Source organism: Plasmodium cynomolgi, chromosome 11 (genome assembly GCF_000321355.1).
Source record: "Plasmodium cynomolgi strain B DNA, chromosome 11, whole genome shotgun sequence".
NCBI lineage: Eukaryota > Apicomplexa > Aconoidasida > Haemosporida > Plasmodiidae > Plasmodium > Plasmodium cynomolgi.
This window is the reverse complement of record NC_020404.1, coordinates 1-15,875: the sequence shown is the minus strand read 5'-3', so window position 1 is coordinate 15,875 and position 15,875 is coordinate 1. Positions and strand designations below refer to the sequence as shown.

Below are 15,875 nucleotides of genomic sequence, written 5' to 3'. Positions count from 1 at the left end.
AACAAATTAAAAAAAAAGAAGAAAAAAAAAAAAATAATAATAAATAAATAAAAATATGTTCGAAACAAAAATGTTTTTATGGTTCCATTGAGTAGAAAAGTAGATTTAAAATTGATGAATAATATATAATAAAATATATAGAATTATATTAATATTTTAGAAAAAAAAATTATAATAAAATTTTATGGGATGCCGAAAAAAAAAAAAAAAACAAGAAAAAAATGACTAATTTTGTACTAAATAAAAAATCCATTTATTAAAAATTAAAATAAAAATATAATTAAGTACGCAAATTGGGAAAAACTACAATTATTATCCCCTGTATCAAAATAACGCACGAAATAATTTTCAGCTTTGTGGTAAAAAATAACAAATAGAGGTGAAGAAAAAAAATAAAAAATTAAACAACCATAAACTATTAAGTGGTTATTTAATTTTCATGCAGATTATAATAATATGCAGTATTTATAAAAATATTTTCATCTAAGTCAAAATAAAATATAATAGTATTTTTTTTCCCCTACTATAAATTTATATATTGAAGTAATAATAAATTTTTCCTAGGACACTATTTTTTATTGTAACTTCTTCATTAGCATTAGCTTAATAAATTATTTAAAGATATTATAATCAAATTTAATCAAAAAAGTAATTTGACAAAAATGTACTACATAAATTTACATAAGTAGATGAAAAAAAAAAAAAAACTTGTATATTAAAGTGGGCATAAATAATTCTAATTAAAATACTTTTATTTCATAGAATATTTTTTTATTTCAAAAAAAAGAAAAAATATATTAAGTACAAAAATAAATAGGGAATAAAAGAACCAATGATTTTAAAATTAAAGAAAATATATAGAGAAAAAAATGTAAAAAATGCGTGTTAGTGTTATAGTGAAATTTTTAAGAAACAAATTTGTCACAAGATTTAAACGAATTGTATAATATTATTATTAACATAATAGTAATTGAAAAAGGGGGTCAAACACCCCAATGCACCTTTTTGAAAGAAAAATTTGAAAATTTCTAATGCTTTCTACTAGTAGCTAGTAAACGTTTTTTCCATACTTGTTGGAGATTAATAAAAAATACTTATATATATACATTGTACTGTTATTTAATTTTTTTTAAAATATGAAAACGTGAAAATGTGGATATTTAATGTGAATTAGGCAATTACAACACGCCGATCTAATAGAAACATCATTTTTTTTTTTTTAACGATGATATATATGAGTATTTATTATTTGAGAGCAAAGTGTACAATTTAAGTAGATACAATTTTTAATATTTCTTCGTTTGAATATATCATTATGTAAAAAAATAGAAAGATAAAAAGATTTCATATAAGTATAAAATAAAGCAAAAAACGATATTGATATTCACTAACATATTTTGTTCTAAAGGTTGTGTCATGCTTTTGTAAGGTTTAAAAATTTTGCGCTTAAAAGGATTTAATATGAATTTCCTTTGTTCTTTCCTTTACTTAAAATTTGTATTTCATATTTTTCATACATTTTAAGAAAAAATAATTGCAAATTTTTTGAAAAACGCTAAGTATTTATGTTGAGGTTTTTATTTGCGTTAACTCCGTTAAGTGCTCTCCCTATGTTATGTTCGTGGACGCCTTGCAACAAAAATGTGGTATGGACTTTGTATATTTGTTTAACCCCTTGATGGAGGTAATAAGTCTTAAAATGGGTATTTAACCCCTGCATACTCTTCGTCCGTTTGACTTTTTACAACTTGGATAATATATATATTGTATATATGTATAATTCTTTTACATTTTCGATTGTGTAATGTATATTTGCCCTAGCCATATCTGCTTGTAGGTGAATAACTTTGTAAATTACCAAAAAATTTAATAACTCCCTTTTGGTTGTAACTCTGTAACACAGAACCATGAGGGTGAAAGCAGCGGAAATCTAAATATTACACGTTGTGAGGTTAATGAAAAATTCATAAACGTATGCACTTTATTCGAGTATAGCTTTGTTCTGCTATGCCTCTCTTTTCTGCAAAAATGTTTCCTTTTTGAATTGCATCTGTGTTTCCATTTTAGCATAGAAAAAAAAGATATAAAACGTGAAAATAAAAAAAAATATATATATAAAACGACGGAATTTATTTTCGCCTTAGTCACCATTTATAGTGAAAAAAAAAGTATTTCATATATGCACATATTATTTACAATTCATTTGATATATTTCTCCTGAACTTGCTTTATCAAGCTTTAAAAATTACAACATTAATATGTTGTAGAACAGTTTTTGTGTTCCTTGTTTGGTGCTACTCCCCTGCAGGGGGTCAAAATGTCTCATCCAAAGAATGTTAGCAAAGAAGGCAAACGAATTGTTTAACACTTAATTACACAAACATATATATAAATATACATTTGCTATATCATTATTTTGCGGATGCACCATGAAATGAAAAGAGACACAAGGGGTAATTAAAGAAGACCGGCGAAGCAAGCAGTATCAGATCAGGGTTACACTTCTTAACCATTTTAGACATTTAGAAAATGCAAATAAACATTTTATTTTATAAATATATTTTGGACGTAACAATCTTTAATCTCAATTTTGTGCTTCGTAATNTGTCACAATAAGTATATTCCATAATTTTTTCACCATTGTACATCCGTTTTGGCAACAAAAATTGGGGCCGAAAAAATGGGAGAAAAATTTAAGAACAGCATCTTTGTTATCTAATTGCGTATAATGTGTTAATGTAATAATAATTTAGGCATTTTATATTTATATTATTTTGTTTGTTTTTTCTTTTTCGTTGTGATACATAATTATTCACCCACTTCGTGGCAAGCGTTACAGCATATACATATTATAGTGCTAAAAATGTTACCACAATGTTTAAGTAAGGTTATAAGGAGGGCGCTACACTAATTATACCCTCGCTAAGATGATGAGCAACACTGTCATTGATAAAATTACTGAGGCTTTATAGCAAACTTATTATAAAATGATCATAAAGACTGGTTATCATGAGGGAAAAGGTAATATAACGAAATAGGACAATGAAAAATATGGACATTAATATAATTACGATGAGACATTCAATTTAAGTGTGTTTCAAAATGGTTGAAGTTTTCTATTTTTTCATTAACTTATTATTAATTGTAAAATGTAGATTAATAATTGGTCACAATGCTTGTGAACCAAAAAGGGGATATGTTGAATACATAAATGATGAATGCAGAATGATTGATGTGATATGTCGTTACATCAAAATGTATGCTTAACTAAAATGACTCTTAACCGTTCAATTATTATTTACACGATGTTCATTTTTACAATGGTTAAGTAATGCAAGTTATGTGGCATATCGATTAATTATGCATTAAAGGTTTATAATTTTTTTTTTCCTTGGCATAAATATGAAAATATTAAAACAATCCAGGTAAATATAAGAAATGGAAAAATAGGATGTGTCCCCATAAAATGTATACTTAAACGTAATTCTAACCGAATAAGCAGGTTTTACGAAAATGATAGAAAAATCTGAAATATCGTTCATTATTTTGCAATTATTCAAGACGATTTTCTCCCTATTACTATAATTGTCTATTTAATAATGCAATAAAATAATGTTGCATTGCTGTGGTAATCCGTCTAGGCATTAACATTACTATATGCATTACTATAGTATGAGCTTAATATGTTAAAAAACAAAATTACATTAAAAAAATTAGAAAATGTTAGAAGTTTGTAACGTTTTATTAGATTTAGGAAATGAATTGTTTTTTTATAGTACTAATTCACTTAAATATGAATAGATTTCTTTTGTATGTAAATTAAAACTTAATAAGTTTTTTTGTTCATATTTGAATCCATTTATTTTACACGAAAGCAATAAATGGCATAATACATATAATATATTTACTCGTAAGGCGCACAATTCAAATTATATTTTAAAAAATTTCTTTGTGTAATTAAAAGTTATGTTAATAATATATTTTCCACTCTTTAGTTAACTCAATTATTATTTTTTTAACAGAATTTTTAAATTTCATCATTTTGTGAAAACTTTTCATTAATTCACATAATTCTCAATTATCGGATGGATTATATATATACGTATGCGATATAAAATATCAAAAAGGCTATAAAAATTGCGTCTTCCTTTTTGTGCATATAATAATAAGATTAAATTTTAAGAAATGATGACAATTCAATAATTTAGCCTACTAACAAGTTAGACATTTAATAAATTATTCAAAATGTAATAAAAATTTATAAATCTTTAATGTGTTAAGATGCTAAAATGTTGAATTCTGTACATGCAGGAATATTTCTAAAAATGATTAGTATGGAAATTATAATTAAGAAAAAATACACCCAAAGCATAGTTTTTTTACTGTATGTAATTACCGAAAAATATTTTACTGCTTGATATATTTTTTTTTTATCATTATTCGTTTGTTTATTCACTTAACAGAGGACATGTTTTATGATTTTTCTTGGATCAGCATTTTGTACTTAAATTAACTTTTTTTTAATTTTTTTCCATTTAAAGGGAGTAACAAATACATTCACGTGAAAATTTTTAGTTATCATTCGAAATATGATTGTGCATAATCAGAAAGATTATTTGGGTGAAAATAAGATAAAAATTTAGACGTACATAATAATATATATTACTTCATTTACAAAATGGAGGTAGATACCATTTTTTTGGATTATGGAAAATCATAACTGTTTGAATCCAAGAATATCTTGACAATGACTACCAACTTTTTTTATTCTGTTTGCATAGTGTTAGTCAAATCATATAAATAACCGTTTAAAAAATGAATTCATAAATGTTTGAGTAAACGTTTTTTAATTAATTTTTGGTAATTTTTTAGTTTTTTAAATATTATAATTTGACTCGGTGTTACTTATATTATTTGTCTATTATAATTCTTATACGGTTTTAATGAATTATTCAAATGAGCGAAAGTTACAAAAAATAATTTGTGTTATTGGCAATTCGTAATTGGTATGAATTAAAAAAATTAGTAATAATTCATGAAAAAGGTAAAGTTCAAAGTTCAAAGTTTTTTTTTTTTTTTTCCTGTATAAAAATAAAATAATTATTAAATGTCAGACATCGCTATTTTTTGTGTAATTCATAAATTTCTTCATCAAAGGCAAACAACCATAAATGGAAGAAGAGGATTTGGTATGTTTTAATAATTTTTTTAAACAACCTTTTAAGTATCCTTTGCTTCACTGTTTGATTAGTGATCAAAAGTAATGACTTATTTTTCTGAATATATATATGTATATATATTTGTACATGAATATATTTCATTTTTTCTGAATTTTAAAGGATTCGAAATCGTGCCCTCACAGATATTTTGTAAAGAATTGAATGCTGAAGTATAGGACACGGTTAGTACACAATGGGAAAAGTTAAAAGATTTAATAGAAGAAAAACCTTTACTTAAAGGTGTTTGCGATAAACTTGAAAGAAATTTAAAATCTTTAAACGCTAATCCTCAGTCAGAGATGTTAAGTAAGAAGTATTGTTATGATATAAATTATTGATTATTTGATTATGTACACAACAAACTTAATATTAAAGGGGAGGACCCTCTTTTTTTTAACATTATCGATAGTGTCAATAGTGTATGGAGAGATATAAATGACAGTTTACCAGATAAGACTCATATATGTAAACCAGATTCAACGTTAATGGACATGCCTGTTTTGACGGAATTTAAGCATTTGTTTGATTATTTTGAAAACTTTGAGTTTATTAAAGCAGAAGTTATTAAGGATATTCCCAAGGCATGCATGAAATATTTTAAATACTTTGAACGTAGTGTCAAAATATATTATGCAAGGATATCTTTTGTGCTATCGTCTAAAATAATATGTGCAATAAATATATTGATAAGTACAAATCATATAATCCAAAAAATGTTAGATAAGAAGTAAACGTGTCTCAACTTATTATGGGTTTGATGTCAATGTTACAGAAATGTTGTATGTTTATTTAAAGCCGTAAAAAAACAACTTTATCGTTTAGAAGTAAAATTCAGAATTGTCCAAGGGGGTGTTGGAAAATATATAGCGATTCGTAATGGGATAAAAGAGTTCTTTCGTGAAGATTATTCTGTCTTGAAACGTATATATTCTGTTATGTATTATTTTATATTTCCACCCACTATTCTTATTTTGGGGCCATATGTCCTCTTTTCATTACTATACAAGGCAAGTACATGCGTTCCATTTGGAAAGGAGTACACTTGACTTCAATAATAGCGGTGTATTATTTTTATAAATTAGCTATTTTAAAAATTAAGCACTGTTTCTTTTTTTTTATTATCATTATGTCCATTTTAAACTTTTTTTTTTGTATCAGTTTACTCCACTCGGGAGAAATATGTTACGTGCTCGAGGACGAATAAGGAAAAAAATTCAAAACCAATATTACTTATGAGGACATAGTATTACTAAAAGGAAGTTTCGAATATATTTATAGTGGTAATTCATCGGATAGCTCATATATTTTAGGATACCAAGCTTATTCCGAGAGGAGTTCAAAATAGATTTGCACATAAGATTCGTTCAGTTTTCTCCAAGTAGAGTTTGATAAAAATGATAATCAGGTTTTGAATTTTAATTATTTCCATAAATAAGTAAAAAAAAAAAAAATGCTCAAGGCTGAGGATATATCACACTAGTGTGATGTGTCGTAACACCGTTCTTAATAAAGGAATTCTATTCAAAATTGACTTTGCATAAAAACCAATCAATAGGATTTAGCGATGGTTAATTATGAAAAATAATAAGTTAGCTTCGGGACAACTGAAATTTGGAAAGCTAGCTTACATAATTGAAAATCAGGAAGACGTATAACCCATGGTGGAGTCATATAAGTGAGTTATATAATTATTACTTGCACATGTTAAAAAGTTGAGGTGTACATATCACTGTCATGATGATAGCTGCAAAAAAAAGGTAGTAATGAAAAAAATGTGGAAGATACTCAACGGAGGTGGTGTAGACGAATTTTGTGCACGACATTTGATCACTGGTGTTGAGGAAATTAAAAATATACTTGAAAATGTTTACTGAAGCTGATTCGCACTACATTATCACTTTTAAATAAGTATTAAATAGCTAAATTAGTTAATTGAAGGAAAGTGCTGTAAAAGATTTAAAGCCCGTAAAATATGTGAAGATTCAAGCTAATAAGGGAGACAGATAAGTACATAAATAAGTAGTTTCTTCATTCGTGATGAAATATATTAAAAAGGTTTGTTATCACCTATACATTTATGACATAAAGAGAAATTAGTATAAATTTGTATGCGAAGGAATTCCTATTATGAAAATATAATTATGTATCCCGTTCTATATACATGTTTGTAAGCTTTTACATGTTTTAACCAAACTGGTTCGATTAGCCATGCAAAATAGAAGAATTGTAAGAATGCGGCAGTATCATCACATTTTATTAGTAGCATCAAATGAAGAAAGTATAGGACCAAAAAAAAAATTTTTTTTGGAATGTATGCCAAAAGAGTAGTGTAAAAATTGTCCTTCACTACTTTGCCATACATTTTTGATTACACCTTATAATTTTCCTAATTTGTATGTACTTAGAAAAAAAAAGAGCAAAATATCGGAGACAAAAATAGATTGCTCAGTATGATATAAAACTACGCTTAGTTGTTATTTGAAAATCCGCTATATAAAAAAAAAAAGAAACATTTTTGAACATTTGTTATTATACTTTTGAATACACTAATAAGGTTTTATCGATTATTATTAATCGATAATTTGTTGTTTTTCATCTTAGACATATATCAGTATTTTTTTTCATCTCTTTTTAAATCGTTTATGTGTAAGTATGACTTTTTTTTTTTTTAAAACAATTTGTCTTTTGGACACATTTAAATATATTATTAATCGCTAAAATGTTACATGTTACACAATGATAGTTGTTGTAATGTAGAACAGCATAAAGCGATTAATTTAGCATAAAAGGAGAATCGAAATGAGAGATAACTGATAAATTGTTTAGCCTCAGATTTTGCGAACAGACGTTTTGTTAATTATGCTCTTTTAAGAGTTCCAGTTCGCTCATAAAATTAAAATGAATTGCTAAAAGATGTATCTCTACATGTGGAAAAATAAAATTATACGATCATGATAAAAAGTGCTAATATATATAACAAGGGTCTATTAAAAGAAAAATTTGTGACGATTATTTTGGTAGTAAGTGCACAAATGAAGACTAAAATTCTTTGCTTAAGGGTGGTGTATTAACCGTAGCACATTAATTCGTATTTACAAGATTGTGTTATTCCCATTTTGTACGCATTTCTATGCAAAATGGTGAATGCATAGCTCGCATTCTTGATTTAATAAATGGTTCAATTTTTCTCTGAATAAAGTGAATGTAAAGTTAACAAAATTTGTGTTATCATGAAAAGCACAACGCAGGTAAAAAAAAAGAGAATTGTGTTCCTGTCATATTATCTGGAAACTGTAAAATGTTTACGTTTTTATGGATATTTAAAGGGATAATAAAAAATTGGGAGCAGTATCTTCTGTGTTAACCGCATGTAGAAGCTACTGTTTTTTGCTCTCAACTATCTGTTATCCGCCTATCACAAACTGATAACGAAAAGAAATTACATAATTATTTTTCCATTATGGGCAATTATTAAACATTTCAATTTTATTTAACAGTTGTCACGACATATGCCATGTAATAGGTAAAATACGTTTTCGACACTTTAAGAAAAAAACGTTTTTGTGAAAAAAGTGCGTTATTTGATGCGATTATATAAGGAGCACTTTTTAGCATTATAAAATGGTGTAAAAAAATTAGAAAAGTTCTGAAGTTTTTTTACGGCATTACATTTTTTAGAATTATTTTTAAGGGACCACTAAAGAAGCGACTATAAAAAAATCTTTATATTATAGTAATAATGTTTTAGAAAAGAACTATTATGAATAAATAATTTAAAAAATGATAGGAGTTATGCGCTTTAAGATTAGACATTTTATAAGGAAAAAATTACTTATTTTTTCTGTGGGTTCAGCTTTGCTTTATGCTAACATAATACACTATAAATTGAACATCTTTTTTTGAAAAATTTAAGGAGATTAAGTCTTCATGCTTTTTTAAGAATTATATATATTTAAACAAGAATTTAAAAAATTAGAATGATGATTTGTGCAGATTAAATTGTAAAAGGGTTTTAATTTGAATGCACGTTAATTTTCAGTTTTAGAAAAAAGTTATGAGATTCAAATAGAAAAAATATTTTTTATCCGTTTTGCAAGTTATAAAGAATTACATTTAGACATTTAATTGGTGGTCTTAATCCATTTAATAAGTAACTATTTTTTATTTTTAGATTTAAAAATAAGAAAGCAAATATAACGAAAAAGAAAAGGTTTACTGTAATGTATGAATACTTTGAAAAGCGTATCATAAATCTGCAATAAAAAAAACACCATTTTGTCGGGGTTACCGTTTTTTACATGAACAGTGAGTATATACGCATATTTCATTATTATATCGTTTTAAATATTATTAAAAAAAGGTACACTGTTCTAATATTATTATTTCCATATATGCCTTGAAAATAATGCTAACATGTGTTTCTCTGTAATTTGTCATATTTTGACAAATAAAGAATGAATGACTGAAAATTAGAAAATAATTTGTACTTGTTTAGCGTGTTCACCAGAGTAAATAAAACATGTACACTTTTTTAACTGATTCATTGTTAACATAGCATGAATTGTTATGTGTTAATGGTAGATTCGATAACTGTTTTCACCGTGTTATTCTGAGCCAAGTGTGTTATGATGGCTATATATTTACATCTATTTTGTGATGATATGTTTAAAAAATTAAAAAGAATAAAATGAAAAATTTTCTTCTAAAATTAGAAGAGACACTCAATATAGTGATCTATTTATGATTAAAATAAACAAGATTTTCTAGCATTTGTTTGTGATGAAACATAAAAAAAATATATAACTCATAACTTAAAATTATTACAAAAGCTGTTAAAGGATTCTATTCTTAACACGTGGTGAAACAAAATATAATTGATTTAACCTCACGTAATACAATGGGTGGTTGCTCATAAATGCTATTGAAGCATTTTATGTTGTAATTAATAAAAAGTTTATTTACACTTATTGTAAAAAATGGTGAATAAGGAAAAAATAAAAGTTGTTAATATTTTTTTAAACTGAAAATTTTAATGTTGGCATTACGCGTGGACAACTCTCCATTTTCATATATTCATTTTTGAAAAAAATTGAAAAGTGCATTTTCTTGTGGAAAAATAGAAAACGTTGAAAACATGTACTTATTATGTAATAAAATTTTACTATTTAAACAAAATTAAAGAGAAGGATGTTAAGCTACCAAAGTGGAGTATTATAGTACAGTTCTCTTGAGCCCCAAATGAAAATATTTAAAATTTATTTTGTTATGCGTATAATTCTTAAGGCGAAGGAAAACTCATCAGACATCGTAACAGTAAATTGTCAATTTTATGAATATATTTTTAAAAAATCAATCATATTAATGTCGAAAATCATTTGACGATGCAATATATTTTATTACATATACATATCGCACATTTAATACATTTTATAGGAAAAACTTAATTATGAGGAACTGTACGTAATTCTTTTTCCATCCACCTCTTTTTTGATATAGCGCGCTATTTATTATCCATGAAGATTGCTTCGAAGAAAAATCGAAATTAACAAAATATTAAGGAAAATAATAAAAATATACGACATGATAACATTATTTATCATAAATATTTAAGTGTCTATGTTAAATTAAATAAAAATAATAAATATATACTAGTTAAGAAGTGTAAACAAAACCAATTACTTTGCCATGGAGAAATAACATTTATTTTGTTAGTGCTATAGAAATAATGCCCTAGGACATTTTTTTCCTTTGAAAAATATTCAAAATGATTTTTTCCTATATGTTTTTTTTTAAAATAGTTAATGTTTTCTTCTTTTTTTTTTTAGTAAATATATATTCTATAAACCAAAATATTATCAACATTTTATATAGCATTATTTTTCACATGGAACACAACAGCGTTTTAATTTATAGGAACAGTTAAAGAAAAGGCAGAAATAGAAATAACAAGAGTTATGAGTATTATATGTAGATGATTTTTATAAGAATAAAATTATAAGGAATTTTTTTTGTGATATGAATCTTTCGTATAATAAAAAATAATTATCATAAAATGATTATGTTAATTATTTAATAATTTGTATACACAAACATTTATCCTTGTTATATGTTTAGTCTTTCTATTATGATGCAATTGTTTCCGATTGCATCCTAAAATGAAAGAGAAAAACAATGAAAATGTTATAATTATATAATACAAAATAAAATAAAATTACCATTTGTGCCTTTGTTTGGATTTTTTTTTTATGTATAATAAATGTTTTAAAGAACAAAACTTGCTACTAAACAGTTAGTTCCATTTGAATTACATATTATGCTTTTGAGTATGAACCGAAATATATTTTTCTATGTAAATTATTAATAAGACGATGTGTAACATGTCTAAATGATCAAATATCATGATAAGTTTTAGTATATATGTTCAAATCCTGCCTACAACATTATTTTCAAGATGAACACTGAACTCATTTGTATTTATAAAAGGGTTTTCTATATGAGATTAATGATACTTATATAACTTAAACTTAATTTGTCATTAGCATACTAATAATAGGATGAAGTGTTTACGTGGTTTTAAAAGTTTACTAGAAAAAACAAAATATAAATAGACAACTCATTGATATTTACATATATAAATGGTTATATAACCACCAATTTAATTATTTCACTTATTTAAAATGTCTGAAGATGTGATAGAGTATAAACAATTAATTGATAATGTATGTTTCAATTGTTTACCAGAGTTATTGACTTAATTCATGCACTTAATATTCTTTTACGATATATTTAGAATGTGAGCTATATGGAATATAAGAAAATATTATACATTTATATATTTTAATATATATTTGTATTTTTAGGATCCTACATTAAGTAAAAATGATTTATCTGAATTTTATGAAAAATTTAGCAGAGATTGTGAGAAGTCGAATACTGAAGGTTATTGTAATGATGATATGGGTGAAGATTTAAATGGAAGTGCAAAAGATATTTTCAAGAAACTAATAAGAAATATTAATGAGCTAATAAGGTATAATGGCATATATAATGAAAAATATATTAATAAACTATGTATATACTTAAAGTATTGGTTTTACGATAAAATACTCACTAAAAACATTGATTATTCTAATATTGGTAATTTTTTCGATGCGTTGTCCCAATATAAAGGCGAGGATACTAGTGAAAGTAAAACGTGCGAATTTTATCAGTTGAAATTAACAGAAATTAAAGATATAAAAAAACTATATGATTATTTCATGTTCTTTGATGGATATAACTCTGTGAAAAGTACTATAAATGATAAAAATATACAATAATAGATATCTTGATTATCTAAAAGGAGCTATTGATGTATATAAAAATGCAGAAATTCAATGTGCTACCAATGAGAATACAAGAGAATATTGTAAAGAATTTAATGAATACATTAAAAATTACATTGATAAAAATGTATTGTACTCATTAGAAAAAAAAATTATGAACGAAGACATAGTTACACTAATAGAGAAAACACTTGAACCAAAGAGTGCATTATCAAAACCTCATGTTCAAGGAGTTCTAGAAACAAAGGTTTCTCAAAACCCAAATAAAGAAAGTGTAAAAACTAAATATTTTATAAGGAAAATAATGAAATATAACATTTATGTTTTATATTAAAAAATAAATGTTTTGCTTTTTTATTTTTGGCAGATGTTATATTACATAGAAGTAATATTTCTTTGGGAATAATTCAATTTAGTAATTTTATGGATTATTTTATTTATTTTAATTTTTTAGGATGACTTTTTGAAGAAATTTCCGCTAAATTCTTTTTATAAAAAGTTAAATAGTGTTCATAGTGATAATAGTAATTCGTTTATTTGCAATTCTCTTATAAAAGGCAAGCGTAATAGAAGTATTAATATGTACAAATATTGTAAAATTCTTAATGTAATATTGCGTGACTGGGATAATACATTGAATATATTTGAATCAGACATTGATAAAAACAAATGCTGTGAATACCTTAACTATTGGTTACGCACTAAACTACAGGATAATATATATCGCTATGAAGACATTAAATTTCTTTATGTTGCATGGGATTGGATTAATACAAGACCTCCCGGGAATAATAGTTGTAAGCATAAAAATTTTAATATCAGTGGAAAAGATTTTAAAAAGAAATTGGAGTTATATATTTTTTAGAATTTTATGATTATATAAAGGACAAATTGGGTAATGTAGTTAATGATGAAAATGATAAATATTGTGATTATATAAAGGTTGGTTTCGATTTATACTATAATATGAAATCTGAAGCCATGTTTCAGAAAAATGGAGTGTATAATGATGAATTATTTGCTTTTGAAAAAAAATTTTATAATTCCAAGTTATGTGACTTGTCGAAAAAATGCCCTCATAGATGTTTAGGCTTAATATTTGACAAAAAGAATAAAACATTGTGTAACAAGAACAATCTAATGATCTTATGAGAGAAACGTTAATGGCTCATGAGAAAACAAAAGAGTTTAGTGTAAGTGTATGTCTAAAAAAAATAAATTAAAAAATTTATTTATTTTTGCTATTTAAATAATTTCTATAATTTATTATTAGGATATTATTCAAATGATCAATTATATGAGAGTTTTCTTCTTAGAATAAGCTTTTAAATGTATAATTCTTTTTAATCAATAATTCTCAGGAAAATATTTTACAAAAGTTCTCTGAATATAAAATATATGACGAATTCAGTAGTGAGGATGATTTTTATAAATATTGTAATCACTGTAAAAATATTTATATTTTTGAAAAAGAATACCCAGGGATTAGTCATTTTTGTAGAATGTTAGTAAGAAATTTATACGAAATAAAGAAGAAGAATGATAAGAAAAATAGTTGTGGATATTTATACTATTGGATATATGAGAATGTATGGGGGCTGTTTGGTAATAATTGGAATAAAATACATGGAAAAGAGCCTATTCTTGCCCTTTTTGATACAGGTTATAAAATTATTAATGAATTAAAAATTAATGAATGCTTCTATGACTATGATACTGAAATTAGTTTAGAAGAGTTGAGAGAAAAAAAGGATTTGTTCGATTATTTTAATAATTATAATAATATTGATGCATATGTTAATTCTGAAGAAACAGGAAAAGAAAAGTATTGTAAATACTTTACCTACATTAAGAAAATATATAGAAAATATATAAAGAAATGCTGTATATATTACGATCATTATAGCTATATGAATACCTGTTCTGATTATTTTAGAATATATTATCCGAATGATTTTTTATGTAAATTAAATTGTCCAGTGGACGAATTACATCATGACTCAAATAAAGCAGTTAAAAATATAACAAATGAAGAACAAAAGGATAGCTTGACCTTTAATTCAGAAATTAGCACAGAATCATTGGATAGCGCTAGGACACAATACACTCAAAAATCTATATTCAATGAATTAATGAAGGATCCTTTCTATATTTCCTCTTTAGGAGGGTTTACACTTTTGGGTACTTTTATGTTTTTTTTCCTATTTTACAAGGTAAAAAGTTTTTTATTTTTCAGTATAAATATTTCATAATAATATTTATCATATTTTATTTTTCAAAAATATCAATATAAAATGTTTTTTGTGTTTTTTACTTTTATATTAGTTTACTCCTCTAGGATCCCGATTAAATAGAATGTCATTAATGAGAAAAGAAAAAAAATACAATGTTAGTAAAGAACAAAGCAAAAAATTCATATATGATAATTCAGAAAATCAAAATATAAATATTCCCAATGGGCGAGTACGAATAGCTTATCACTCTTCCTGAATTTCTTTGTAACAACTTGCTACATAGAGTGTCAAATTATTTAGAAAAAATGCGCAAAGAAGCGTATAAATAAAAAAATATATATGTAATTATACATAATAATAAATTATTTTTTTACTTGTGACAAAATTGATTATTATTAATTATCCATTATTATATCTAAAAAAAAATAGAATAAACAACAAATAAATATTGTTTTTACGTGACCGAAGTAAAATTTGTATTTTTATATATTATGCAAAAGCGCTAATTAAATTTTCAATAGTACTGTTATTGCCAGGAATATAAGCAATAATTGTTTGTTATTTTATTTTCGCTTTTCTTAAGATTATCATATTTTATAAAATTTCGAATATTTTTTACTATAAAAGGTTAGTGTTTTCCATGATTTTCATAATAAATAATTAACAGGATTTGCATAAGGAAATTTATATAATACAAATATATGTAGAAATTGTAGGGCTGAATGTATTAAAATTATTAAGTTACATATTTACGATATAATGTTAAAGAAATAGGATTTAATTTCTTTTATATATTTCATATGCCTATTTCAAGTGACAACAATTATAACTCAGAAAAATATCAGGATAGTAAATATGTACTGTACTTACCCAATAATGATTATTTAATATGTAGAATATGCATCAATATATGAGATCTTATTTTCTCTTACTAAATTATAGATTCTTCTATTTGTATCTTGATAAATATGTCAAAATAATTTGTGCACTATTTTATCTCTTAAAGGATATTAGGTAGAATAGTATGTTTACCTCACATTTGGTATATAAAATAAATGCAAAATTTACAATAAAAAAATAATTCACTTTCTTAGTGT

General features: G+C 24.7%; 2 protein-coding genes across 2 annotated transcripts; both read left to right on the top strand.

The window, feature by feature from the left end:
* Nucleotides 1-11,896: 11,896 nt before the first annotated feature.
* Nucleotides 11,897-12,538, top strand: PCYB_111020 (VIR-like CYIR protein; the record flags this gene model as incomplete). The annotated part of the gene is made up of 2 exons (XM_004222980.1): nucleotides 11,897-11,938; nucleotides 12,080-12,538. 2 exons carry the CDS (start codon nucleotides 11,897-11,899, stop codon nucleotides 12,536-12,538), a joined length of 501 nt encoding a protein of 166 aa, XP_004223028.1.
* A 1,508-nt stretch (nucleotides 12,539-14,046) lies between these two features.
* On the top strand, nucleotides 14,047-14,796 carry PCYB_111010 (VIR-like CYIR protein; the record flags this gene model as incomplete). Its single annotated transcript, XM_004222979.1, has 2 exons — nucleotides 14,047-14,556; nucleotides 14,758-14,796. 2 exons carry the CDS (start codon nucleotides 14,047-14,049, stop codon nucleotides 14,794-14,796), a joined length of 549 nt encoding a protein of 182 aa, XP_004223027.1.
* Between the last annotated feature and the right edge of the window lie 1,079 nt (nucleotides 14,797-15,875).